Source organism: Branchiostoma floridae, chromosome 10 (assembly GCF_000003815.2).
Source record: "Branchiostoma floridae strain S238N-H82 chromosome 10, Bfl_VNyyK, whole genome shotgun sequence".
NCBI lineage: Eukaryota > Metazoa > Chordata > Leptocardii > Amphioxiformes > Branchiostomatidae > Branchiostoma > Branchiostoma floridae.
Window position 1 is genome coordinate 22,579,842 of NC_049988.1, and position 14,732 is coordinate 22,594,573.

The window sequence follows — 14,732 nt, forward strand, 5'->3', positions numbered from 1 at the left end:
AGCATGTTGAAATACGCTGAATGAAGGCTTCAAAAAAGTACTAACCCATAGTTCAATCTTTAAAATTCTTCTCCACCAGAAAGTCACTTGGGTCTAGTTTATAAGCATTCAAAGAAAACAGAGGGTTGTTTGGCTCATTCTCGGAGAAAAGCTCGCTCTATGAAATAAACCTCACCTTTGACCCATTTTCCCTCCTGATACAACCAGTAGCACCCTATAACTAAAACCTGTCCTTACACCAGCTGAACTGCTGAACTGAACAAATTTTGACCCAAACAGGAAAGCTTAGACGCTACCTGTCTCTTCTAACTCAAAAAGTCTCCAGATTGGGCAAAAATTTTCAAGGAAAAGAAGGATTTTCAAGGATTTTAAGTCACACCCAAATCGTCTTCCCATTTTTTGCCCTCTACCGCGCAACGCAACTCTGACGTCAGCCCTGTAAGCCTTGACCACTGAAGAAACCACATTGGTGAAGCCGATCTGTACATGTGTGGCACTAAATTAAAGTTACCAATAGGAGCTATTGCTCCAGTTGTCTTACTGAGGGGTGATTGTGGTGAGAAAGATGTCGGTTAGCGTGAGGATCAGTCCGCTCTATATATGATAATTGTCCATCGTTTCGACACTGACCATTGAAATGTAGTACCCAAAACTGTGTTCCACTCATGGCGTCTTTCTCTTTACCAAGGCAGCCCGGACACACGTAAGTCCTGTTTTAGAACAAATCCCTCATTCTTGTTCTTCCATCTGACAGCATTTTGACATGAAAATAGAATCTATAAATAGGCAAACAAATAAAACACTGTTGCATTTATTCAAACTTTCATTTTTCCAAAGACCCTTAAGTTGGTTCGTGTGACAGACTACTTAAGTACATTGAGAAAAATTTCACCCTGTACTTTTATCAATTGATCACAAACCTTATTCCTTTCTATAGCGTTGCATAACCGAACACATTCATTTGTCGGGTTCGCTTAAAAGGCTGGGCTGTCTACCAGGCCAGGCTACCTGGCCTGTCTACCTGGCCTGGCTATCACGTCAGGCTACTCAGATCCCCCCATTCATAGCCCCATCATGTGGCACTCAGCCAAAATAGCTGATTGACAGGCATAGTAATTGCTAATCTTCAACACTGCCAGTGCCCTGAGGTTGGCCTGTCCACTGGCTGGACCCTTCTGGAATGTGTCTGGGAGGCCTTCCTTGCAGCTGTCAGGAACGCATTCAAGTACTGTACCAGTACTGTGTTCGGTAAATGCTTTAGGGTGTTAGACCTAGAAAACAGAGGTCCTGGGTTCAAATCCTTTGACATGTCACAAAATCTGTGCTGTTAACAGTACTTTCCCCACTCCAGCTTGTACAAGGGGGTTGGAGAGATTATTGGCAGTGGAAGGAGAGGATTGGGCTCTGTCCTGGACACAAAAATTGTACAGTGGATAACAATCCACAGCCTCAAAAATGCTATGTGACTACTAAGATTTTGTATGTCAACATGGCATACTAGCATAGAGAACAAGGAGGTACATGTAATTATACCCCCCTTGGTCAGTACAAGTTTAGCTTTACAGTGAGCAAGTGATTTATGCTCTCCCTTCTTGTTGCACAAGCTGAGATAGTTTCTGTTCTAGAAGATAGATATTCAATAAAGAAACAAATTTCTGTTGCTGGCAAGCCCATTCTTACACACACACACACACACATTTACACACCCACAAACATACACAAACACAGTGCTGGTACTTGTGTTCCTGACATGCTGCAAGCAAGGCCTCCCAGACACATTCCCAAAGGGCCCAGCCAGTGGTGGACAGGGCAACCTTGGGTCACTGGCACTAGCAGGGTTGGAGATCAGCAATTACTATGCCTGTCAATCAGCTATTTTGGCTGAGTGCCATATGATGGGGCTATGAATGGGGGGATCTGAGTAGCCTGACGTGATAGCCAGGCCAGGTAGACAGGCAAGGTAGCCTGGCCTGGTAGACAGCCCAGCCTTTTAAGCGAACCCTCATTTGTCCAGTAGTACTCCACTCAACAGGGTGGACCGTGACTCTTTGAAAAAATTGTGCTGTACTAATGCTAGTAATACTAGCATTATACTAATTTATTTCTCTTATTAAAAAGACAACTTAGTACCGAACTATCAAGCTTGTTTACATATAAAGAGACACATTATTACGAGACACATAACATTATCGAGAAAACCCCCACCATCCATTACGATGCAGTCCTAGAATGGAACCCCCAAGGCAAAAGACGAAGACCTAGGCTGTCCTGGAGGCGAGGAGTCATGAAGGACCTACAACATGCAAAAACCTCGTGGCAGGAGGCTAAGACAACCGCCAAAGACCGAGGAAGGTGGAGGCATCTCACCGAGGCCCTGTGCTCCAGAAGGGGCATAGAGGATTAAGTAAGTCAAGTAAGTCATGTGCACTGTCTGAAATATGATTACGTTAACAACTGATCATTACCTCATTATCTCTTATGTAAAAGTACAATAAGAAGGAAGGAAGAACAACGAAAGGTCGAATAATAAAGGCAGCTCCTCTGAAGTGTAGGCGGAACACGCCACACGCTGAATGTGGATAAGCAGGCAATAAATGACCTTTCACCCCACCATGCCCGTCACCTTTCACCTCTTGCTGCTCCAAACGCTTGCGGGAGGATTGTGCGGAGGTAATAATCATCACTGAAAGCAGGTAAGAACGAGATATACATGCAACATGACTCCATTATTATGAACTATAAGGGATAGAGATCACCTCTATGGTATGTCCGGTACATTAGACAGAAATGTAAGTCTTTTCGGGATGACAAAATGGGGGTGGGGAGGAGGGGGGGGGGGCATTTTTACCTTCACGACAACAAAGGGAAACGTCGTTGTTGTTTTGCTCTATTTCTTTTACTTCCTCATTTTCTTGTTCAAATAAATAATGAACTGAGAAGACCCGTGTCACCATGGTTACTGGAGGTGTAGCAGACTCCCTGTGGTGTTCGGTTACATGTAGCAAGTATCAGCTAGAGGGGCTGGATTATGAATGTCTTTGTGTAAGACTAAACAGGTCTTGTTTAAAACCGCTAGTCTACCAGACAGGCGACTGATAATTCTACTGAAGATGCCGCCGGGGTCATTTAGGTCATTGGGAGAGTATACTGTAAAATGGGTGGCGCTTTTATGAGGGGCGATTTGCTATAGAATGAGCTGTAGGCAATCTCAAAAGGCTTGGAGCTAAAATTACCAAAATATAAATCTTTTGACGATAGATCAAAAAACATCTTGGGAAAAATGAACTTATCATTTCCTATCACTTCATGTTCTGTCGTAAACGTATATTCAAAACATATATTGTAATTGCAATGGCACAACAAGCAACAAGAAAACGACACACGACCGTAAATAACTAAATGTTAGGCTAGGCCATGCAAAGGTAAACATTTATTTGGTTGCTTATAACTATCCAGTTTAATTTGCTTCTTTTCTAATATTTTCTACTTCATCCCCTTTCGTTAAGTTCGACATGACAGAGGCAGGTAATGGGTCTCCTACTGCTGTTCCGAAGAACCTCGGTCATGGGTCTCCCACTGGAGTTTTGTGTGACGGGGATGCGAGCACAACCAGTTCGGTCAGTCAACCAAATGCAAACACTGGTGAGAAACCCTACATGTGTGATGAATGTGGGTACAGGACAGCTCGGAAGTCTTCCTTATCCCGACATATGAGAATTCATACTGGCGAAAAGCCTTACAAGTGTGACCAGTGTGACTTTTCTGCTGCACAAAAATCCAACTTGGACAGTCATCTAGCAACGCACACTGGTGATAAGCCCTACATGTGTGGGGAGTGTGGGTACAGGACAGCAAAGAAATCTCACCTATCCAGACATATGAGAACTCATACCGGGGACACACCCTACAAGTGCGACAAGTGTGACTATTCTACATCAAGGAAATACCATTTGAAGCAACATCTAGCCAAACACACTGGTGATAAGCCCTACATGTGTGGGGAGTGTGGGTACAGGACAACTTGGAAGTCTGACTTATCCATACATTTAAGAACTCATACTGGAGAAAAACCCTACAAGTGTGACCAGTGTGACTATTCTGCTTCACGAAAATCCAGTTTGGGCCTACATCTAGCCCAACACACTGGTGATAAGCCCTACATGTGTGGAGAGTGTGGGTACAGGACAGCTCAGAAGTCTAATTTGGCCGACCATATGAGAACTCATACCGGTGAAAAACCCTACAAGTGTGACCAGTGTGACTATTCTGCTGCACATAAGTCGTCCTTGAACCATCATCTAGCCATGCACGCTGGTGATAAACCCTACATGTGTGGAGAGTGTGGGTACAGAACAGCTATGAAGTTTCATTTAGCCGAACACATGAGAACTCATACTGGAGAAAAACCCTACAAGTGTGACCAGTGTGACTATTCTGCAGCGAAGAAAAGTCATTTGAACCGACATTTCAGACGACACATAAACTGATTACGTACTTGTGGGGAGTGTGGGTACAGGACAGCACGGATCTACGTTGATGAATATACTATAATTCAAAACTTTACAGGTGTGACCAGTGCGACTATTCTACAGGAAGAAAATCTACTTTGGACAAGCATCGTAACACACCCATGAGGAAAACCACATGTATGTGATTTCGGGACTTGTAAGATTAAGAAGACTCCTATATCATACCAGTGTTGTATGTCTAGTCTTGTAGTTTAAACACTCATGGTAAACTCTGAAAGCGTCGCGAGGCTGGAAGAGGAACAACAGAAATCATCTACAAGTAGCTAAAATACCATATGTATATGCAACTTGCATGTTAGAAAAACACTGCACGTCCTATTCCAATATTAAATATTTGAGACTAGCTTATCTCACAGTTACAGTGCATATGCTATAGCGATGTCACATATTCTCAAAGTTCTATATCCTTATCTTCTTTCTATTGAGGCGACCGCCTTCAGCGTTTTGAAGCCTCTGTAAGCTTTAGTGGTGTCGAGTCTGCTGAGAAGGGTGGTTATGCCGACAGACACTTAAAGTCAGATTTGAGTCTTAAAGATGTCCAGGTGGAATATAAGGCGCCCTCCGCGGGAAATTCGTGCCAGTCTTTGATGGTACGTGGGGAAAATGATCTCTGCCGATACAGTGTACTACTTTGGGTGGCTTGGTGTGCGGCCGTGTGCATATGGCGTGAGTACGTATGAAATTTTGTGACATGAGATGTAGTTTCAGTAACTGGCTACTATGTCAGAATATAACTGATTATAAGTAAGTTTAATAAAAAGTACACATTCTTGCGAAGTGAGCTTCCTTGACATAGAATGCAGTGTTTTATTGCCAGTCATGTCTGATATGTAAGAATATAAGGCCATAACTGATTAGTTCCTGTCTTTGATGGTACGCGGGGAAAATGTTCTCTGCCGATACAGTGTACTACTTTGAGTGGCTTGGTATGCGGCCGAGTGCATAGGAAGCAATTGTGGACTAAGTGGGGACTTGTCTTGTGGAGTGAGATTTTGTGATATAAAATGTTGTTTCGGTTACTCATGACTGATATCTGAAAACATAACTGATTAGTGAAAATAAGGAAGTTTAGTAAAAGTATTTTTTTTGCCGAGTTAGCTGCTGTGAAATAAAATGTAGTTGCAGTGACTGCCATGGCTATATGTAAGAACATAACTGATTATCGAAAATAAGGAAGTTTGATAAAAGTATAAATTCTACTCTATTGTCTCGTGCTTAACAATATTGTGTCACAGAAGTAGTCCAAAGTGTTCTACCGTGTTTGGTCAAAGAGACTTGTAAACTGTCACAGCTTGTAGTACTAACGAGAAAAATTACGACGGGACACATTGCATTATCACTCACCAACACAGGGCACACAATGTCTTAACTGTATTACGTTAACGGATTTTTTCCGTGCTATGTGTGAACACGATGAGAAGGAAGGAAGAAACGGAAAGGCAAATCCGGAAAAGTCACATGATAAAGGCAGCTTCTCTGACGTGTAGGCGGATCGCGCTGCACACTGAATTTGTATAAGCAGGCATTAAATGACCTTTCACCCCCACAGTCAGTCAACTTTCACCCCTTGCTGCTCTAGACAGACGCTTGCAGGAGGATTGTGCGGAGGTAATAATCATCACTGTAAACAGGTAAGAACGATATACACATGGAACCTGACTGCATTATTATGAACTGTAAGAGGTAGAGGTCATTTTTATGGTATTTGGGCTACACTAGGCAGAAATGTAAGACTTTTCAAGGTATCTTCAAGGTATGACGAAAATAGGGGTTGGGAGGGGGGCATCTTTACCTTCACGGAAACAAAGGAAAACATTGTTTTTGCACCGCTTCTTCTACTTTTTTTTCTCAAAACAAATAATGAACTGGCAAGACCGATGTCTTTATGGTTACTGGAGGTATATCAGACACCCTGTTGTGTTCGGTTACATGTAGCAAGTATCAGTACAATTCTCGACGGGCTGGATTATGAATGTGTTTGTGTAAAACTGAACAGATCTTGCTTGAAACCAACCCGACAGAAGACCAATGGATGATCCTTGCCTTACCCTCGCGGAAGAAAGGCGTACTGTTTTCTCTCCATTTCTTATATTTTCTCTTCTTTTCCAAACAAATTAGGTTTATGAACTGGGCGACACTTTTGTCGGTGTTTGGTTACATAATCGACTTCAAAGTAAGTAAATAAAGTAGTTGGATATAATAGAAGTCAGCTTGATCACAACTTTAGTTCCAGCCAGCATTTGTATTGGTGCAATACATAAAATAAAGTAGAATGTCAGGAAAACTTTATTACTAGTATTTCCTTTAGTTTATAACTAAGAAATCTAGATCATCGAAATACAGATTGTTCGTTTCATCTCTTTAAATCTTTTTCTATCATTATTAGATATGGCAAAGGGAGGTAATTGGTCTCCTACTGCTGTTTACCAAGACTTCCGTGATCTGTCTCCTACTGGAGTTTCATGCGACAGGGATGCAAGCGAAGGCGAAGAGCAGCCCACAGCCAACACAACCAGTCAACTGCAGACACAGACTAGTGATAAGCCCTACATGTTTGGGGAGTGTGCGTACAGGACAGCTAAGAAGTCTCATTTAGCCGAACATATGAGAACTCATACTGGTGAAAAACCCTACAAGTGTGACCAGTGTGACTATTCTGCATCAAAGAAATGCAATTTGGATTATCATTCAGCCAAGCACACTGGTGATAAGCTCTACATGTGTGGGGAGTGTGGGTACAGGACAGCTCGAAAGCCTGACTTAATGAAACATATGAGAAGTCATACAGGTGAAAAACCCTACAAGTGTGACCAGTGCGACTATTCTACAGCACGTAAGTCCACATTGTGCCAACATAAAGCCAGTCACACTGGCGATAAGCCCTACATGTGTGGCGAGTGTGGGTACAGAACAGTTTACAAGTCTTACTTATCCCAACATATGAGAACTCATACCGGTGAAAAACCATACAAATGTGACCAGTGTGACTATTCTGCTGCACATAAATCCAACTTGGACAAACATTTATCCAAGCACACTGGTGATAAGCCCTACATGTGTGGGGAGTGTGGGTACATGACAGCTCGGAGGTCTGACTTGTCGCGACACATGAGAACTCATACAGGTGAAAGAAACTACAAGTGTGACCAGTGTGACTATTCTGCTGCACATAAAGTCAGTTTGGTCAATCATCAAGCAAAGCACACTGGTGATAAGCCCTACATGTGTGGAGAGTGTGGGTACAGGGCAACTCTTAAGTATACCTTAACCCGACATATGAGAACTCATACTGGTGAAAAACCCTACAAGTGTAACCAGTGTGACTATTCTGCAGCAAAGAAATACCAATTGTAGCATTTGTAAACCATCGAGAAACACAACACTGTATGTTTGAGAAATATATTCAGGACATCTGAAGACAACACCTTTATCTAAACTTATATCGGAACAGACAGTGTACCAGTGTTGTATATTATCTGGCTGTAGTAAACACTAATGGTAAATTGAAGGCATAGGTCCTGGAAAAACTCTACAAGAGAAGTCATGTACTAGAAGCTAAAATATATGTAAATGCAGGAAGAACACGTGTCGTATTCTAATGCACGAGAACAAGTCATCTCACAGTTATGAGCGTGTATATGCTGTGCTGATGTGTTCTATGGTCAGTTATATTCCTTTTTCTATTGAAGTTCTATAAAAGAATATAGCTATTGTGTGAAAATTAGGAAGTTTAATAAAGGCACAAATCCGATTCTATTGTGTCTTGTGTCGAAGGTGACTTCTTCTCTTTAATAAAAGCACAAATCCGTTCTATTGTATCTTGTGTCGAAGGTGACTTCTTCTCTTTAATAAAAGCACAAATCCGATTATATTGTGTCTTGTGTCGAAGGTGACTTCTTCTCTTTAATAAAAGCACAAATCCTATTCTATTGTATCTTGTGTCGAAGGAGACTTCTTCTCTTTGATAAAAGCACAAATCCGATTCTATTGTGTCTTGTGTGGACAATGTTGTGCTGGCCCGTTGGTCCATCCCAGATGTGCTCCATCCCAGAAACGCCACTGTTTACGCCGAGGTCTCCATATTTGGTTCGACCTCGTGACGCTTTCTTGACGTTTTTGGATGCTCTGCTATGAGGATGATTGATGCATAGTTCGTAATCTACGCGATCGAAATCTAATTTATGAAGCAGCCGCTGAGCCTAGATCTTAGGTGATTATGTGAGGGTTAGACCGGCCGTCTGCTGTAGAAGGAGTGGCGTATCCCAGAAGCGCGTCTGCTGTAGAAGGAGTGGCGTATCCCAGAAGCGCGTCTGCTGTAGAAGGAGTGGCGTATCCCAGAAGCGCGTCTGCTGTACAAGGGGTGGCGTAGCCCAGAAGCGCGTCTGCTGTAGAAGGGGTGGCGTAGCCCAGAAGCGCGTCTGCTGTAGAAGGGGTGGCGTATCCCAGAAGCACGTCTGCTGTAGAAGGGGTGGCGTATCCCGGAAGCGCGTCTGCTGTAGAAGGGGTGGCGTATCCCAGAAGCACGTCTGCTGTAGAAGGGGTGGCGTATCACGGAAGCGTGTCTGCTGTAGAAGGGGTGGTGTATCACGGAAGCGTGTCTGCTGTAGAAGGGGTGGTGTATCCCGGAAGCGCGTCTGCTGTAGAAGGGGTGGCGTATCCCGGAAGCGCGTCTGCTGTAGAAGGGGTGGCGTATCCCGGAAGCGCGTCTGCTGTAGAAGGGGTGGCGTATCCAAGAAGCGCGTCTGCAGTAGAAGGGATGCGTAGAAGGGGTGGCGTACCCAGAAGCGCGTCTGCTGTAGAAGGAGTGGCGTATCCCAGAAGCGTGTCTGCTGTAGAAGGGGTGGGGTATCCCAGAAGCGTGTCTGCTGTTGAAGGGGTGGGGTATCCCAGAAGCGTGTCTGCTGTAGAAGGAGTGGCGTATCCCAGAAGCATGTCGGCTGTAGAAGTGGTGGCGTATCCCAGAAGCGCGTCTGCTGTAGAAGGGGTGGCGTATACCAGAAGCGCGTCTGCTGTAGAAGTGGTGGCGTATCCCAGAAGCACGTCTGCTGTAGAAGGGGTGGCGTATCCCAAAAGCGCGTCTGAGCGGGTTTAGACATTTGTTATGCAAATTGCCTCCTTATTGATTATGCAAATCAAATACCGATTTTCTTAATTGATATTCAATTATATGAAGCATGCTTCAGGTATGTTAATACGAAACATCACGACGATCTGTCAACCTTATTGAGTTATACCCTTTCAGATTCTGACACTACTGTCCCTACAATTCCAAACATGTCGCAATGGACGCCAAACCTATACCACTTTATCTCTGCCTCAGCAGCCGTCTACCACTCGAAAAATAGCCACAACATCTCCAGAACTCGAGATATTAAACCAGCAGTTCTGCTACAGTACTGTGACAAGCCGCTAGGGGGCCCAGGATCCTCATCAAGGCACCACACATAAGATATCAATAGTCTCTATGATCCTCTATCCAGGCGTTCCTGACTTATGCTGCTTTTTCTAAACACATACATATATACAAATATACATACAAACATACATACATACAAATTGTACCTGAAACATAACCTCTTTGGCGAAGAAAGAAAAGCCATTAAGAAGAAAATCCCGAAAGGTTTTATGATATGGGCTACTATTCAGTGTGTTGGCGGAACATGCTGCACACTGAATGTGTAGAAGCAGGCACAAAAGATGACCTTTCACCTCACAGTACCAGTCACCTTTCACCCCTTGCTGCTCCAGACAGACGCTTGTAGGAGGATTGTGCGGAGGTAATAATCATCACTGGAAGCAGGTGAGAACGACATATACGTACAACATAACTGCATCATTATAAACTGAAAGGGGCAGAGGTCATTTATATGGCATGTGGACAACGTTAGGCAGAAATATAAGTCTTTTCGGGGTGACGAAAATGGGAGTGGGGAGGGGGGCATCTTTACCTTCACGACAACAAAGGAAAACATGGTTTGTTTTTGCTCAGTTTGTTTTACTTCTTGTAAAAAAATAATGAACTGACCAGACAGCTATCACCATGGTTACTGAAGGTGTTGCAGACACCCTGTAGTGTTGATCAGTCGCAAGTATCAGGAAAGAGTTGGCGGGCTAGATTATGATTCTTTTTGTGTAAGACTAAACAGATCTTGTTTATAAGTAGTCTACCCGACAGGCGACCGATAATACTACTCAAGATGTTATTGGGGTCATGTAGGTCATTGGAAGAGTCTATTGTATTACGGAAGGCTCTTTTATGACGGTTGATTTGCTATGAGCTGTATGCAATCACAGAAGTCTTGGACCTAGAATGACTGAGCTGTAAATTTTTGTGAAGTTAAACTAATCTCTTCTAGGGAAAACATTTCTTATTGTATCAATTTTATCACCTCATGTCACAAAAAAACAAAAATCAGAAAAAAATCACCTAACCATAAATAGCTTGATAGGCCAGACCATGAAAAGGTAAAACCTAATTTATTTGCTTGCAATCTTCTAGTTTTGTTTGGTCTATTTCTTTTTTTGTAATGATTTTCTATTGTCTTAGGTTCGACCTTGGTTCGACATGGCAGAGGCAGATGATGGGTCTCTTACGGCTGTTCCCCAGAACGTCCGTAATGGGTCTCCTACTGGAGTTTTAGGTGACCAGGATACAAGTACAACCAAAGACCAACCAACAACGAGTGAAACCAGTTTGGTCAGTCAACTGAAAGCAAACACTGGTGAGAATCCCTACATGTGTGGGAAGTGTGGGTACAGAACAGCATGGGAGTCTCACTTATCCCAACATATGAGAACTCACACCGGTGAAAAACCATTCAAGTGTGACCAGTGTGACTATTCTACTACTCAGAAGTCCAACTTGAACCAACATCTAGCCAAGCACACTGGTGATAAGCCCTACATGTGTGGGGAGTGTGGGTACAGAACATCATGGAAATCTGCCTTATCCCAACACATGAGAAGACACATAGGGGAAAAGCCATTCAAGTGTGACCAGTGTGACTATTCTGCTGCACAAAAGTACAGTTTGGACCTACATCTAATTAAACATACCGGTGAAAAATCCTACATGTGTGGGGAGTGTGGGTACAGGACATCTCAGAAGTGTAACTTATCCCAACACATGAGAACACACAGAGGGGGAAAACCATTCAAGTGTGACCAGTGTGACTATTCTGCTGCACACAAGTCCATCTTAATACGACATCTGGCCATGCACACGGGTAACAAGCCCTACAAGTGTGGGGATTGTGGGTACAAGACTGCTCAGAAATATGCCTTATCCCAACATATGCGAACTCATACTGGTGACAAACCTTACAAGTGTGACCAGTGTGACTATTCTGCTGCAGTAAAATCCACTTTGGATCGACATCTAGCCATACACACAGGTGATAAGCCCTACATGTGTGGGGAGTGTAAATACAGGACAGCTCAGAAATATGCCTTATCCATGCATATGAGAACTCATACTGGTGACAAACCCTACAAGTGTGACCAGTGTGACTATTCTGCTGCAGTAAAATCCACTTTGGACCTACATCTAGCCAAACACACCGGTGACAAGCCCTACATGTGTGGGGAGTGTGGATACAGGACAGCTCAGAAATATGCCTTATCCATGCATATGAGAACTCATACTGGTGACAAACCCTACAAGTGTGACCAGTGTGACTATTCTGCTGCAGTAAAATCCACTTTGGACCTACATCTAGCCAAACACACCGGTGACAAGCCCCACATGTGTGGGGAGTGTGGGTACAGGACAACAAAGAAGTCTCATTTAGCCGACCATATGAGAACTCATACAGGAGAAAAACCCTACAAGTGTGACCACTGTGACTATTCTGCTGCACATAAGTCCACCTTGAACCAACATTTAGCCAGACACACTGGTGATAAGCCCTACATGTGTGGGGAGTGTGCATACAGAACAACTCGGAAGTCTGACTTAACGAAACATATGCGAACTCACACGGGAAAAACTACATTAATGTGACCAGTGTGCCTATTCCGAAGAACAGAAATGCTATTTGGATTAGCGTTTTTCCAAATACACTTGTGACAAACACTACATGTGCGGGGAGTGTGGGTGAAGGACAGCTTGAAAATCTATTAAATCACTCTTTAAAAAAGTCAGACTAGTGGCAAACCGTACAGTTGTGACCAGTTTGACTACTCAGCACTGAAATCGACTTCGAACAACCATTTTAAAACACACCTGTGAAAAATTCTACATGTGTAAGGAATTTGTGATTTTCGAAACCTCTTTTATTCGAACTGATAGCGCACCAGCTTTGTTTACCAGTGCTACATGAATCACACTAGCTGATGAGGAACTCTGGAGATCATCTCTGCAACAGACGCTTTAGACGCATTCAACCATGTTTTTACCCTACATGGTTCAGTAACTAAACAATGCAGAATGCACCAGTACTCACTGCGATGTCAACCGTCTGTCTTCTGTAACGAAAATGTTAGTAGATTTCCATGTTAGGCTACTCAAGTCATCGCTTAACAACACCGTTTTGTTGCCCGATATGATATTGTTTACAGGAAATGCTTTAAAGTTAGTGCACCAACATAATCGGCAAACTGTAATAAATACTAATAATTGTAGAACCGGAAAATATATGTGGGAATTTCTAACAATAAGTATCAAACTGTCATTACGACCAGTTTGGAAAAAAAATTATGTAATATTTTGAAATAATGCTTTCATGTAAACTAGAGCGTAATTCGGGAATCCGATAGCTGCGTACGAGGCTGTTGTCTACCTGTAAAGTAGGAAACTTTCATTATGAAAAAAAGTGTTGTTACAGTAGTATTTTAGAATAATGCTTTTATGTAAACTGGAGCGTAATTCGGGAATCCAATAGTTGCGTACGAGGCTGTTGTCTACCTGTAAAGTAGGTAACTTTTATTATGACAAAAAAAATTTTGTAGTAATGTAGAAAAATAGTAATGCTTTTATGTAAGCTGGAGCATAATTCAGGATCCAACTACCTTTAAATATTTTAATTGTACGGAATAAAACAATCATGTATGAAGAACACTACACGTGTCCTGTTCCAATATTTACAGATCAGTTACGAGCTGTGGTGATATGGTCAGAAATCGCCCCTGGTGTGGTCATGGGACATGTGTTTTTGGCATGGGTCATAGGACATGTGTTTCTAGCCTTTCACGCTTTGTCAAATCGAAAGAAAGAATAGGTGAAAAGGAAGAATGAATAAATCGTTCAATGTATGAAAGAAGAAAGAAAAGTGATTTGTCAAGGGGATTCAGAACATCACGTGAAAATATAGGGAGTACAAAAGGCACCTATCCAATAGTGTAGACGGGACGTACTAAACAATAGAGGGTAAGCAGGTATAACATGACCTTTCACCCCACAGCACCAGTCACCTTTCACCCCTTGCTACTCCAGACAGACGCTTGCAGGAGGATTGTGCGGAGGTGATAAGCATCACTGGAAGCAGGTAAGAACGGGATATACCGTACAGCATCACTGCATTGTTATGAACTATAGGGGTTAGAGGTCATTTCTATGGTATGTGGGGTACATAAGGCAGAAATGTAAGACTTTTTGGGGTTGCGAAAATAGGGTTGGGAGGGGGGCATCTTTACCTTCACGGTAAAAAAGAAGGCATCATTTTGCTTCTCCAAACAGGGGACGTATTTAACTACACCAGACAACTGTCACCATGGTTACTAGAGGTGTAGCATACATTAGGGCGAAATGAGAGACTTCTCGGGAGTGAGTAAAATGGAGTGAGGTATGGGGGAACATTATGGGGGAGGGTAGCCGTTTTTTTTTCCTGCTTCAGTAAGTCAATAACCTGAACCAGATATGTGTTGTACCATATATGTGTAGTGATATAGGTTGATGGATTTATTAGTATTCATTGTAAATTGATATGTATTCTCTGTTATTTTTTTATCTGACCCTTACCTCCCTCATGACCTCAATTAAAAGTGGCCTGCAGGCCTCATGAATAAATAAAGGTTCAAACAAAAAGACGGCTGAAACTATGATAACCGGAGGTGTAGCAGACACCCTGTGGTGTTCGGTTACATGCGTAAATTAGCGATTGGCTGAGTTGGTTCATTATGAAAGTGTTTGTGTAGAAATAGACATAGCGGTACTTTGTAAGGTTGGACCATCTGAATATTAAAACATCATGTATTTGTTTAAAA

General features: G+C 42.8%; 4 protein-coding genes across 4 annotated transcripts in view; all 4 read left to right on the forward strand.

Moving 5' to 3' along the window:
- The window catches only part of LOC118424803 (zinc finger protein 665-like), a 1,044,319-nt gene that overhangs the window by 748,250 nt on the left and 281,337 nt on the right, over positions 1-14,732 (forward strand). The gene's annotated exons all lie outside the window — the stretch shown is intronic.
- Positions 1-14,732, forward strand: part of LOC118424824 (formin-like protein 2) — a 1,075,906-nt gene that overhangs the window by 720,562 nt on the left and 340,612 nt on the right. The gene's annotated exons all lie outside the window — the stretch shown is intronic.
- On the forward strand, positions 2,616-5,390 carry LOC118424812 (zinc finger protein 239-like). Its single transcript, XM_035833606.1, has 2 exons — positions 2,616-2,693; positions 3,507-5,390. The coding sequence occupies exon 2, from the start codon at positions 3,513-3,515 to the stop codon at positions 4,485-4,487; it is 975 nt and encodes a 324-aa protein (XP_035689499.1). The 5' UTR covers positions 2,616-2,693; positions 3,507-3,512; the 3' UTR covers positions 4,488-5,390.
- Positions 6,103-8,389, forward strand: LOC118424813 (zinc finger protein 525-like). Its single transcript, XM_035833607.1, has 2 exons — positions 6,103-6,160; positions 6,916-8,389. The coding sequence occupies exon 2, from the start codon at positions 6,918-6,920 to the stop codon at positions 7,881-7,883; it is 966 nt and encodes a 321-aa protein (XP_035689500.1). The 5' UTR covers positions 6,103-6,160; positions 6,916-6,917; the 3' UTR covers positions 7,884-8,389.

What these genes read in the sequence shown, in the direction of transcription:
- LOC118424812 (XM_035833606.1), top strand. Translation starts at nt 3,513, where the DNA reads ATGACAGAGGCAGGTAATGGGTCTCCTACTGCTGTTCCGAAGAACCTC.
- LOC118424813 (XM_035833607.1), top strand. Translation starts at nt 6,918, where the DNA reads ATGGCAAAGGGAGGTAATTGGTCTCCTACTGCTGTTTACCAAGACTTC.